The sequence below is a fragment of the Pagrus pagrus genome, assembly GCF_965226575.1.
Source record: "Pagrus pagrus genome assembly, chromosome: 13".
Lineage (NCBI taxonomy): Eukaryota > Metazoa > Chordata > Actinopteri > Spariformes > Sparidae > Pagrus > Pagrus pagrus.
Window position 1 is genome coordinate 11,122,879 of NC_140197.1, and position 13,676 is coordinate 11,136,554.

The 13,676-nt window shown below is 41.5% G+C and overlaps 2 protein-coding genes across 2 annotated transcripts; one reads left to right on the forward strand and one right to left on the reverse strand.

Annotated features, from left to right (window-relative positions):
* Nucleotides 1–452: 452 nt before the first annotated feature.
* Nucleotides 453–9,088, forward strand: LOC311268381 (heme-binding protein 1-like). Its single transcript, XM_084372003.1, has 4 exons — nt 453–907; nt 4,132–4,270; nt 5,358–5,538; nt 5,846–9,088. The coding sequence occupies exons 1-4, from the start codon at nt 830–832 to the stop codon at nt 6,021–6,023; spliced, it is 576 nt and encodes a 191-aa protein (XP_084228129.1). The 5' UTR covers nt 453–829; the 3' UTR covers nt 6,024–9,088.
* Nucleotides 8,551–13,515, reverse strand: wbp2nl (WBP2 N-terminal like). The gene is made up of 8 exons (XM_084372002.1): nt 13,368–13,515; nt 12,766–12,874; nt 12,476–12,614; nt 12,151–12,243; nt 11,776–11,964; nt 11,175–11,288; nt 10,613–10,689; nt 8,551–9,960 (listed from the first exon to the last, which is right to left on the reverse strand). The coding sequence occupies exons 1-8, from the start codon at nt 13,424–13,426 to the stop codon at nt 9,904–9,906; spliced, it is 837 nt and encodes a 278-aa protein (XP_084228128.1). The 5' UTR covers nt 13,427–13,515; the 3' UTR covers nt 8,551–9,903.
* Between the last annotated feature and the right edge of the window lie 161 nt (nt 13,516–13,676).

The following is a 13,676-nucleotide window of genomic DNA, read 5'->3' on the forward strand; positions in this document are numbered from 1 at the left end:
AACTGCGGAAAGAAAGTCCAATGCATACTGACAAAGCAACGGCTTGTGTCAAAATTTATATTGCACAAAAAGGATATAAATGCGCTTCTCCACGCCCCACTGTTTTATGCATCCTGGAGCAGACAGCCACGACAAACAGAATGAGAGAGGAGCCTTAACAAAAGCTGAGTGGCACCGAAGGGGGGAGGATTGGAGAAGGTGGCTCCCTGTAGACTTTATGATGCTGCATCTCATACCAGGGAATTAGTTAAGTCAATGTTTTTTTAATGTCAGCGCAACCTGAACTCATCAGGGGGTAATACGGCAAGGCAAATTAGCCCCCATGCCGTAAGCTTAATGTCCCGCGTTAAGTGAAACTTAAGCGTTTATGAGTGAAAGGTGGTGATATAAGTGCGCGTCAGGCTGGTGAGGGGAACATTAAAGAGCGGAGGAAGAGAGGAGGAGGGCGGAGACACTCCACCCGTCAGAGTGGAGGCTGATTTTGTTCATTCCTTGGTTCAGTAAAGGGGCGAGGAGTCAGCATCTGCAACTTCTGTCCCCGAAAGGAAGAACAAACAAAAAGCATCTGTTGAAGAGAGCCGGAGCAAGGCGCGCACTCTTCTCTGGAGGCGAATTCGCTCTTTGGAGCATCTGGACAACTGCTAGAAGTTAGCTCTTGTTTATTCATCAAGGTGTTTTTTTTTTTTCAGGAGTTGCAGACGACCACACAAGGGAGCGGTGGGTAGACAGAGAGAAAGTTGTTTTCTTTAAAAGAAGCGCAAGGACGACAGGGAGGACAAGCAACAACCCGAAGGAGCGGAGAGAGGAGAGGTGACCCGGCCGAAGCGACATGTTTGGCATGCTTAAGAATTCGCTCTTCGGAAACACCGAGGAGACGGAATATAAACTGCTGAGCACTGAGACGAAGGTACACCTGTCACACACAACTTCATCACTGCGATGTCTTTAAAGCTTCTGTTAATTCTGTCCTGTGCGCCTTTTTTTCTGCGCGGCAACGATTACGCACAGTAATCCAGCTCTCCTGTAAAGGTGCAGTGTTTCTCCTTCTGTTTGCATTCGCATTTTACCCAGCACTGAACACTAACAAGGTGATGTTATGGTAATTTTTGTTGAAAAATCGCCACGGACTGCTGTGTTTTCCCTGCTGTTACCACATCCTCTGTAACCTTGACGAGCAGCCTGCCAGTTAATTGCTTGTGACCTATAAGGATGCCCGCTGAGCCGCAGTGTGGGGCAAAGGGGCACAGCAGCCGGAGGTCCTCTGCCAATCAACAGGGCACACATGAATAAAGATGGTGATGCTGGCTTCTGTGTAACCTTTAAACAAGCTTTTTGAGGTTCTCCATTCATTTGCGCGCGTAAAGCTTTGCGTCACTGTTTTTTCCATCGTGACATTGTAGATGCCTGCCTGCGTGCGTGCGTGCGTGTGTGTATGCATGCACGTGAGACCTCAGGGCACGAGTTAACTGACCCTGGCCGAGAGGAGGGTGCAGGTCAGACGTGTTTGTGGTTAACCCCTGAGCTCAGATATGGATTAGGTGTGCACACTGATACACAGACCATCACCGATGACGACAGTGTCAGGAGGTAGAGGAGGAAGGGCATGTCCTCTCCATATCAGCACCCTAACCCCCTTGTTGTGTTTACGTTCACTGTGTTTGCCCCTATTTAATGTATGCACTCTTTGGAGAGATTCCAGTGAACTCAGTGATGTGTGCTGTCAAGCGGAGCAGTGCCTAACAGCCTTTTCGAGGTCCTTCTCTCGTGCCCTGTTGACCCACAGTGCACTACTGTAAATGTGCATGTGGCCATGTAATGTCAGGGTTGGCAGGGGGTTTGTGAGAGTGGCTTTGTGCGTTTTATCTACTCACTTTTGACAGGGACACAAAAGCCCGACTGACCAGACAGACACGGACCCAAATGACCCAAACTGACACATTTATCCGCACACACATACACACAGGAGGGCAGATCTGTTCCGACACTGCATACAAACATCTATTGTTTGCGGCTGAAATGCAAAAAAGACAGTTTAAACCAGTAGAATATGTAAAAACAACTACATTTGAATGATTTCAATTAGAAATACTCACATTTGAACTGGAAAATCATACATTTTACTGCATAGCTCTTTAAGAAAAGGCATGAATTTGCAGAAAAGTGGAAAGATGATCATATTAAGTGATCTGTCTTCAATAATGCGGATATGATGTCCGAGCTCATTACAATGCTGATGTGTTGAACAGCCTTTAAAAGTCAGAGCTCAAACTGCACCAAATCTCTGGACTTGACTTGTAGAGTAGGTATTGAAATCAGAGCTTGTCACCTGATCTGTGGAGCACTCTGACACCTTACACTCTTAATTAAAACTGACACAGAATACAGAGGAGTTGCCTGGCAGGGTACACACACGCACCTACCGACACACGCACATTCACAGCATAGCAATATGGGTGGGGTTCAGTTAGAAGTTTGCTACTGAGTGTGGAAGGTGATTCTCACCGAACATGAAAAGACGAGGCAGTTTAACAGTGATAACACCTCCTGTGTGCTCTGTTTAGACACAGTAATTATCACTGTATAGGCTGGCAGCTAAACACACACATGCACACGAGCGCAGACACAAGACAGACAAATTAATTGCTCTACTTCACCAAAGTCAGGCTCTGCTTTCTTAAGTCACCCGCACACAATGTTAATGGTGGGCCCACTGACAAGCCATACAGAGCAAAGCCCTTGTAATTACTATGCAGGAGTCCGGGTACCTGTCACAAGTTAGAGCCCAATGATAGCATAATGTTATCTTGTATGTGCTGAGGAATGAACGCGGCTGCATTGTCTGATTACAGGTTTTTCACTGCTGGCTGGATTAAAATGTGTTAGTAACACAATTACAGCAACTGGATGACATGTAATTACTATGTGATCGGTAAATACCGTAGGCCCACACTCAGAAATTCACATATATGATAAAGATGAACTCATCTGCAGGATATTTTTAGATTTCAGTTTTTCAATCCTCCAGGGAAGAGAAAACTGAAGAAGCCCATCGGAGAATGATAACATGCAGTGGAAATCAGACGTCCATGAATCTGCCAATTATTTTCTCGATTAATCGATTAGTTGTTGTTGATCAAAGCCTCAAATGGCTTGATTTGACCAAAACCCAAATATATTCAGTTCATTGTCCGAAAGGAGTAAAGTAAGCAGAAAATATTGAGTATTTTGACTGATCATATATCAAAAACTAATTGATTTATTGATTAATCACTGCAGCTCTGGCTCTGACTGCTGCTGTCATCAGGGAAATAAAAACTACAGCAGCTTCTCACAGATCGATGGTAAACAGTGTGAGGAGAAAGATATGACAATAACATTTTGAAATTAAATTCCAGTGCTTAACAACGTTATACAAACACACACAAAGCCACACACTATAAAACACCACAGAGGTATAATCACATTAGCGGAATGAGCAGCTGTATTTGAAACCTGCATCACTGTCTCAGCAGTGACCAGATTCCTTCAAAACCTATTAAACTTATTGCTCAGCAGCGTAGTCGAGTGACTGTGCTCCACATTAGCCCCACTTAATCATATTTAATGCAAAACTGTTGCATCATATTAAAGCTGTATGTCTGGGGGTGGGGGTGATTTTTGTGTGTGTGTGTGTGTGTGTGTGTGTGTGTGTGTTAGCCTGTGTGCTGTTATGTAAGAGCGTGCCCATTATTCTCTGTAGCCTGACTGAACACTGCAGAGCAGAAGAAGAAATTAAATCGAATCAGTGTAAATACGTTTCATCTGCATCTCCTTATTTGGCTGCCCACATTGTTTTCACACACCCACATGTGTGCAGTCACACTCACACAAACACACACACAAACACACACACATTGAACTCCTCCAAGTGTAAACCCAGCCAGTTCGAGGCTTTGGTCCTTATAGGAGCAGATTGTTAACATCAGTGTGTGAGAGGTGAGTCATATCTGAGATCCAGCACCCATTCCTAGGAAACGAACAACTGTGTTTATGTGTCATTTGTGTGTGTGCGTGTGTGTGCATGAAAGCAATTTATGCATTTGTGCATGTCACAGTGTGGAGCTGTGCTTGATTTCCCTTCCTTCCCTATAGGATGGAGTGAGCTTTGAGGTGCGGCGGTACGACGGTGCCAAATATGCTACTGTCTCTTCTGAGGGACGAACCTTCGACCAAGTGACAGGCGAGCTGGTGAGGAAGCTGCTCATGTACATCGGCGGGAGCAATGAACAAGGTAAGCCAGTCAGAAAATCTGACCTACAGGTGGATCAGTGTGCTAAGATATGTTCACCGACATGCGTCTTGGATCATACGTTTCTTATGCATGTGATTTCATGTAATGTCATAGAAATATTTTTCATAATCTGCTGAAGGCCACAAAGAGCAAAGACACTGGACTAATAATTGGTAAAAGGAAAGCTATTTTTGGATTCACAAAAATGACTTATCTTGGCTCTTTTTCGAGTGAGTGGCAAATACTGCAGCTTATAAAAGGTGTGTGTTTTTAAAAAAATCATCACTTATTTAATAATCAATTAACTTAAAGGTCCAGTGTGTAGGATTTCGAGAGATTTAGGAGTAGAAATGGAATATCATATTCATAATTATGTTTTCTTTAGTGTATAATCAGCTGAAATCATTGTGTTCTTGTTACCTTAAAATTAACCTTTGGTTGCTACAGTAGCCCAAAACGGACAAACCAAACACTGGCTCTAGAGAGGACAGTCTTTCCTGTTATTTTGCATTTTAAACAGCCACTGCATAGGGGAGACTGAGGTGAGGGGTGTTCAGTTGGTTGCAGTCACAACCTCACCTCAACATGCCACTAAATCATACACACTGGACCTTTACACAGTGGTCAGTCTGAATCTGGATCGACACATGCGTCTAATCTTAAAGAGTGTCCTCATTATTAAAGAAACTGTTATTTTTCACTCAAAATGACTTGGCTTTATTGGAGGATACATGTGAATAATGCTCAGACGCTAATGTCCTTTGAGGTCCTGTTTCCACACTGTAGCTCACCAGACAAACACAGCCTCAGCCAACTAGAAGTGCAGTCTGAAGACCAGGCCTCAGTGCACAATCCTCAGTTTATCCGTTTTGCTATTTATAGAGGTGTGACTTACATGGCCTGTTCCGCATTGTCTGAATAAAAACTATCACTGTCGGCATCTGCATAATGATATACTCCACACAAAGCCAACAATTCCTGACCTTTACTTGGAGGTAGTGAGGGCAGTGGAGTTTCTCTGCTTTTTTCTCTATGTTTCCCCCCTTTTTTAAACCGACTTTCTGTCTTTTTGACTGCATCTATGAAGGCGAGGCCATGGGCACAGCAGCTCCCATCATCATCACGGTGTACCCACGGAACGACGGCGTTCTGTCTCGCCGTTTGATGGTCGGCATCCGCATCCCCACCATCTACCAGCAGGGCCCCCCGACTCCCACCGACAGTGCCATCAAGATTGAGGAGCGGCCCGGCATGACTGTCTATGCTCTGTAGGTGTCATTTAAAGTGTCTCACTTAAAAATCTTTGAAACCCCCTTGCAGCACAGTTACCCAACCTAACCCAAGTGCACTAGTAGCCATTTTATTTTTGGATGTTCGGTCTCCTCCAGGCCTGTTATGGTAGAGCAGGTCCTAAGGCGGGTTCACTTGACCTCACTGGTGCTCGTTGTTTGAAATATCATTGTGCATGTGTGCCTTTTGGCGCCCTGTTGAACTCAGATGTGACACCACTTCCACATGATTCACTCAGTCAAACCCCCTAACTAAAACTTTCCCCATGTCCTCTTTCGTTCACAGGCAGTTTGGAGGCTTCGCGGGGGAGAGTGAGTACCGAGCGGAGGCCTTGCGTCTGACGCGCACCCTGGGCGAGACAGCCCCCTTTCAGCGCAAACAGTACTTCTGCTGCAGCTACGACCCACCGCTCAAGCCTTACGGACGCCGCAACGAGGTCTGGTTTCTACAGGAAGAGCCGTAGGAGATCAGATCTGAAAAATGTCATGAATCTCATGCTGAAGTCTTTATTCAACCTTAATAACCCTTTCACTACTGACAATCCTGTAGCTCTAACAGTGTTTGATTGATAAGAGCAATATGGTGACTTGATAGACCTTTGAACCCAAATGGACACATAGAGATTACCCATGTTGCCTTTACCCATCTGATCTACTGCTCGTCACACATAGAGTAGCTACACTGAAGTTAGGTGTTCAAGCGATGGGACAATTTAGAATTTTACTTCAGCACAGCAGCATTTTCTCGTTTCATTATCACATTTTCCATTTAAACTCAACCAGAGTGATTAAAGGCTTCTAGATAAATGTAGTGTTAAGATATAAAAGTATTAGTAGGAGTCCTGAACACAGTATGTATGCAGCACTGTGACAGAGTTTAGTTCTTTAAGCTGAGGGGAAGTAGATCTTAAAGAAACTACCTTTAGATAGTATCTCAGTGAGTGATCTAATATGAATCTGCATTTAAATACAATTGAATTGATTTTTTTCATTGCTTTTAGAACTACGTGTTTGTCCTAGAGGGTTGATAATGTCCCTGTAGAGCTCCCATCTCCCCGAAGAACACACAGTAGGGCTTACACATCTTTATTCTAGTTTACAATTGAATGGCTGCTACTGAGAAATGTACAGAATTAACATTATGGTAGTAAAAAGCACACTTCCTTTTCCTGAGTGAGGAACTGGAAAGAAAAAGGAGTTGAGCCATAAGTAGAACTAGTCTTTGTGATTTAATGGGTGAACATCTGTGAGTGGAAATTACCTAGCTAGCTATAGGTGTTGTTATCAACTTTGTGGTTATGTGCTGATCTGTTTGTGTGTAGTGAATATTTGTGTTTAGGTGCATGACGCCATCTTTATTTATTCAGACTCTTGAAGCTGTGTTATGAGAAACATCTGTACAGAGTGATTTTCCGTGGTAAGAGTGAATAAAATGTTCAGGTTTGATAGTGATTCATAATATATTAAATATATTATTCAGTAAGAGTATGGATAACTCTAGTTGTATTATTGCTTCACGTTGTGAAACGCTGTCAAAGACAGTACCAGTCAAAACAGTTGTACTGTACAGTTGAGCTATTTCACATTGTGGTAGGACTGGGTGATATATATGACCTTAAAGGTGCACTATGTAGTGTTGAGGAACAAATTTTAAGAAAAATTACGAATCTTCACTTATTGATTTTCACGAGTGAATAAACTGAATAAAGGAACTGTCCTCAAAGGACAACACAATTTCATACTGTTTTACCTTGTTCATGTTATGTTCTCAGTAGCTAGTATTTAAGAAAATGTCCTCAAACATTTTTGACTAAATACCTCAATAATGATGAAGTAGGGCTGACTATTGGTACTTTCACAAAATATTAACACAATGAGATTTTTGATAAATAATCATCAGAAATGGGGACATAATGACTAAGTGTGTAAAGGGAAGTATTAGAACAAATAGAACAGTCTTGTAAGTTCAGAAAATTACATCACTTTATGCAGCCTTTAAAACCAGGAAAAAACAACACTTCACAAAATAACAATATCCAATGTCTCAAAGGATATTACGGACGCCCTAAAGGGCCATGCATTCATACATTTTATTTCCTCCGTTTTCCCGTGATAACGAGTTAATTTTCTTGAGATCTCGAGATAAAGAAACTTTGTTTTCCCGAGATAACGATATAATTAATTCGAGATCTCGAGATAATGACTGTGATATGATAGACCTGAGATTATGGAGACGCCCGGGACCTCGTAACTGGTCAGCTACGTAGTTAACGACAACATCAGGCTCACTTAGATTGCGCCGCCAATATAGCTGAAGCCTTGCCCGTCTTTTTAGGTTACGCACACTAATGTGTATATTATCTGTAATAGCAAGGCATATTGCTATTTTAGCACTGTGTCAGGCCTTGATTGAAAAGATATGTGACGTGGTGATCGATATGCTCCTGCTCCTCTGACATTGCTATACTGAATGATGTAATATACTACACTATCGTTTTGTTTCCTCAAGATCTCAAATTAGTTATATCGTTATCTCGGCAGAAAAAAATGTTTCGTTATCTCGAGATCTCGAGATCCCGTTATCTTGGGAAAACAGCAGTTGTTATTTCGAGATAATAACTCGAGATCTCGAGAAAACCAATTAAATTAACTCGTTATCACAGGAAAACGGAGGAAATAAAATGTATGAATGCATGGCCCTTTAGGGCTTCCGTAGGATATTTAATCCGTTATCATGAAATTATATAATACTGATATATTGCCCAGCCCTACAGTGTTCATTTCTTGCTGTGACGAATAAAAATAAATTACTTTCAATTTGACACACACCACGTGTAGTGTCACATGACTTTGGGAATTTAAATTAGGGGCCTGATTTAGGCCCGATAAATACGATAAATATATGAGAATTATATCAATTTGTTAAAATTCAAGTCATACAGTGTTTAAATTCATGGAGATGAGATAAATGAAAAAAATCAAAATGCAAAATTCAATAATTGACTCATTTATTAGATTTAATTGACAGACAAAATTCAGCAAGAGGAATAAGAACTGCAAAAGAGAGATTAATATACAGACATTTGATTAATTCAAGCAAACTAAAACAACGCCCTTCAAAAATCCTGTATCCACTACAACTGTGTGCAAATAGTCCTTCAAAACAGGTCTTAACTGATGCACAATGAGAGGGGGGGTAATTACACGGCCTGCTGGCGCCTCACCCTTCTTTAATCAGGAATAAATGGTTTTCGTTCAGAAGTTTCAACAGCAGGCCAAACACTGATGTGCCCTTAATGTATCACCATGGCCCTGTAACCCCACACTAGTGTAATTATACCAAGGGTAGAGTTCTGGTTTCAGCTGGGCTTTGCATACATGAATACAACAGAAGCTAGAAGTAGAGCCTGGGGTCATTCAGGTAACCCCAGCCTGTCATCTGTAACCTTGTTATGTGAGGTTGAAATATTGCACACACATAGACTTGTTATGTAAAAAAAAAAAAAAAAAAAAGTCCCTCTTTTTTTTTTTCAAACAATGCACTGCTTCATTTCATAACGACCTCCATTACATTTTTTATTTGACGACTGAGAGGTTCAGACTGTGAGAATTGGGCCATACAATGAATGGAATTACTTACTTATTGTTACTGATGTAGTACAAGTTCACACTGTTCATATATGAAGGAAACTTCTAGTCATAGTATGAGAATCAATGAGATATTGTGTGACTAAACACTATTCAACCCAGGTCTGTTTTTGTATATGGACAACTACTCAAAACTACTGTATAGGAAACACACGGTAACGGCAATGATACTGCAAAAATACTTTTTATAATAGGTGTTGCTATTGTTTATAAGTGTAGGAACTGCAATCAAGAAATTGCTACAAAATGTTTTGGTAATAAATCTGTCTTAAAAAATACATTCCCCACACTGCCTCCTCCTTTCAGCTCTTAACAAGGACCATTTAGGTCCCTGTACCTACGTGCTAGAGTATTAGACAAAGCAAAATAAATCCCATCACTGAGAATGTTAATAATGATGAATCTCAGAAAAGCTAGAGTTACAAGTTGTCAATTGCTTTAAATAAATTTAAGAAAAATAGGGGAAAATAGTATTAAAAAGAACTGATTGCTTCATGAGTCAGTATCAGTATCCAAAATATGATTAATTCATTGGTGAATTATCACTGACATCTTTGAGCCCTCTATTACCTGCTTTTTCTTTTCTGTGTTCTACAATTGAGTAGGTATCCATCAACATTAGTCCCTGCTTTACAATATATTTAAGATACAGAGGAAGAGGGAGAGGAGTGTCACTGAAGTGATGGCGCCTGGGCCTTAGTTGTGTTTCTTGTCAGGAGAGTCTGGATAAGGTGCATATGGTGGAGGTCGCTCCTGCGTGGAAATACAAAAAAACACATTGTGTAAGCAAAGGTTAATATAGTTAACTAAAACTAAACTAAGAACTGAGAATAGGTGTGAAAAAATATTTTGGTTAACTGAAAGGAAAAAAAAAATTAGACTTTGGAAAAAAACAAAATGACATTGTGTACTTACAAAACTAAATAAAATAAAAATATACAGGAAATGTCTTGCGTCTTTGTCAATACGGTTGAATTTGTCATCACAACAAGCATGACGAGGCACTGGTGCGCATGTTTATCGAAACTGGAATGTCTGCATGACTGTGAGTCAATTGCCTTCACAAAGTGTTGTGTCTGTTTGTAACAACTACTCAGACCTTCTGAAATCTTGCCCCTGAAAGATACCCCAATATTATAATAAAAAATATAAAACTAATACTGAAACTGATAAAAAATAAACTAAAACAAAACATTTTTAAACAACAAAAACTAAACTGAAAAGAGTGAACCCACTCTGTAAACTAGCTGAAACTAAACTGAATTGAAAACAAATACTATAAATGAAATAAAAAAATATAAAATAATGAAAAATACTTAATTATACTAACTGGTACATTTAAGGAGAACTCACATGTAACTTCCACACAACTTTAACTGAGGAAAAGACAAGCAGAGCAGCTTACCATGGGCATGTAGACATTGTGTGGATTGTTGGGATCGTAATAAGCGCTGCCTGCTGCTTCGGCCGCCTTGGAGTTACCTGTGCATAAAATGAAATGTGACAAAGATGGGGAGATTAAGACAGACAGTACTGACTACTGAACATATTTAGGAACAGACGCTACAGCTCCATATTAGTCACATAAAGCACGACGACTGACAGTTCTGGGAATCCTCTAGACAAAATCCACTGGCACACCCTGAGGGTGCACAGAGGCAAACATCCAACTAGAGCTCTTTCTAAAATAGAAATATGCCAAACTGACATTTCAGCACCCTGTGTGCAGAGTGAGACTGTTTTTACTGAAATCCACAAGGTGCCAGAAAAGTGAATGGGAATGGAGAGGGGAGATTGTTTATCTTTTCGAAATTTTGATGTGTAGCAGATGAGACATCAGTACCCTTTTTTTTTGGTGGCGTGATTCAAAGTGATTCACTTTTAGGCAGACAGATCAGATCTGACGGGTGCAGTGACACAGACGTACAGAGAGGAAAAATAAAGAGAGAGAGGGAGAGAGAACAGACCTGGAGGTGCCGGAGCTTTTGCTGTCCAGTTCTGGGGCGGTGCAGCCCAGTTTTGGGGTGGCCCAGGGTAGGGAGGAGGTGGAGCCATGTAGTCGAAACCAGATGGGTACATTCCTGGAACACAATAGACAGACAGACAGAATAAATAGATGGAGATTCAAGGTCAAAGGAGCTTACAGGCTGTGTAGGCAATTAGTTACACAGCGAAAACAAAAAAATTAGAAAAAACAAGAGAGACAAAAAAACAACGCTGAAAGGGAGAAAGCAACCACAGCATTATTTGTGCCTAAAGAGTTGTTACTTATGTGCAATGAGGACATTTGACAAAAACAAACATGTCTACACTGCATACACATGCAGGGAAACATGACTAAAAGGAGTTTACACTGCTGTTTGCTATATTACATTTATTGACTGTGAAAGTGAAAGAACAAAAAACAGAAAGTGAAAGCAACCAGAAGAAAGCAAGTCAGCGGACCTTGAGTTGAGATTATTCAAGAAATTTATATTGACTATTTGGCCAACCTAAAAGCGCTAGACTTCATTTGTCATGGGTACCTTCAGGAGAATCTGAAAAATTACAAATCACTGAATTCAGCACCTGCAGCAGCTGTTGGACAGGGGTAGCCCATGTTGCCAGCAGCAGGGGGGTAGAATCCATTCTGCTGTGGAGGGGCTGGGTAAGGATAGGCGGGAGGAGCAGCTGGAGGTGGGCCGTAGCCATTCATCATTCCAGGTGAAGGATAACCATAAGAGGCGGCACCATTTTGGGCAGGAGCAGCACGAGAAGCTGAAACACAGCAAGAGAAAAGGATCTTTCACAACAAATAACCTAGACTTTCAAACAGTTATGGTTGTGTTCCCTCAATCATAGATTTTGGCACAACTTATATATATCTATAATAATGGGGTCACCCTTGATTATTGAGCCACGTAAAGCATAGGCCACAGTGATTGAGAAAACTAGCATACAAACCATTGGTGGCCAGTTTGAAGAGATGCTGTCCCAGCTCTATGGCTCCTCCACTGATGAATGACATCTTGAAATGGGCCTGGCCCTCCCAGCCACCTGGTGACAAAGTCAACTACATTTAGAAGCTACACTTTTATATATTCTATTGTGAATGTCAACAGAGGGGACATATAGGTGCAACCCTTTTATTATGACTAAGATGATGCACTTCATATCTGCTGCATTTGACCAGATGATTGTGACATTTATAGACATATTACAAATTCTAGCCACAAACTCAAACAAATAAAACATTAGTAGCTGAGAGTAAAAACAAAAGGCCACCTACCACCAGGCTCTGCGGACACTGTCCCTTTAATGTAGTTGGCTGCAAAGACTGGCTGCTCAATGCTGCAGCCTTTCATCAGATAATAGGGAAACATGGCTGAACCCAGGCAGTCCTTGGTATTACTGGACACAAACAGCAACTAAGCAGGTGAATGAGAGAAGAGGCAAGAGAGTATGTGAGGAGAGATGTGATGTGTGAACATATCGATACTGCCAACTTTCCACTCAAGAAGCAGCCATGGTGTTAGATGTGATGTATGTTGAATATATTTTGTATAACTCTGGCTGTACCCTGTATGGGGTGAGGTAAACGGTGCCCTTCTTGGTCCCCTTCAGCAGGTCTGTCTTGCAGGAGACGTCACTGAACGACAGCTCCACATTCTTACATTCCCTTAAAACACTGAGTGAAGAAGAAACAGGTGAGAATAAAGTGCCCTGTTACAGCCACCATAGAACATGGCGGTATTTAATTTAGTAGTCATGTGAGAATGGTTTCAAAACGAGTAGCTAACCCACGTTACATAATATGACCAAAATCCTGTTTGTACAAAATGTCAACATCCAAGCTGTCAGCTACTTCCTGTGTTGATAGTCAGCTAACGTTACAAATTAGCCGTTTTGCTTTCATATGAAGTCGGTCTGTAAAAATACGATATTACCACACTTTAAAACAACGTTTGAATTGCCCCGACATGACTATCGTAAACGTCAACAACGGAACAGATGCGTTAGCTATGCTAATGTTAACCAGGCCAGCTAGCGGGAGGCTAGCCGTTGGATAGCATTATGTTGACTACGCACTGGAAAGAAGAAGGTAAACAAGCCAAAAAGAGAGGCGACAGCTAGCTAGTTTCTTTTTAATCAACCACACAGACGCAATATAACACACATACGTTTCTCCGTTGTTTATCAAAACGCCGCCGTTCTGCGAATGGTTCCGATTCAGAGCCATGTTTGGGAGACGTCTTCTGCTCTCCTGATGCTAGTAGTGCTAAAGTCTGTCAGCCCGACGGGGATGCCCGTGCCCCAGAAACGTCATCCGTGTTACGTCACGACACCGTCTGACAACTCGTGATTTAACAGAGGTCAACATCATTAGCATACAATCTGCAGCGTCCTGCTGATACTGTACCTGGCCGTCTGGATCATTGTTTGAAATCCGATCGCGTAAACATATATATAGTAATTTAATAGGCTGAATA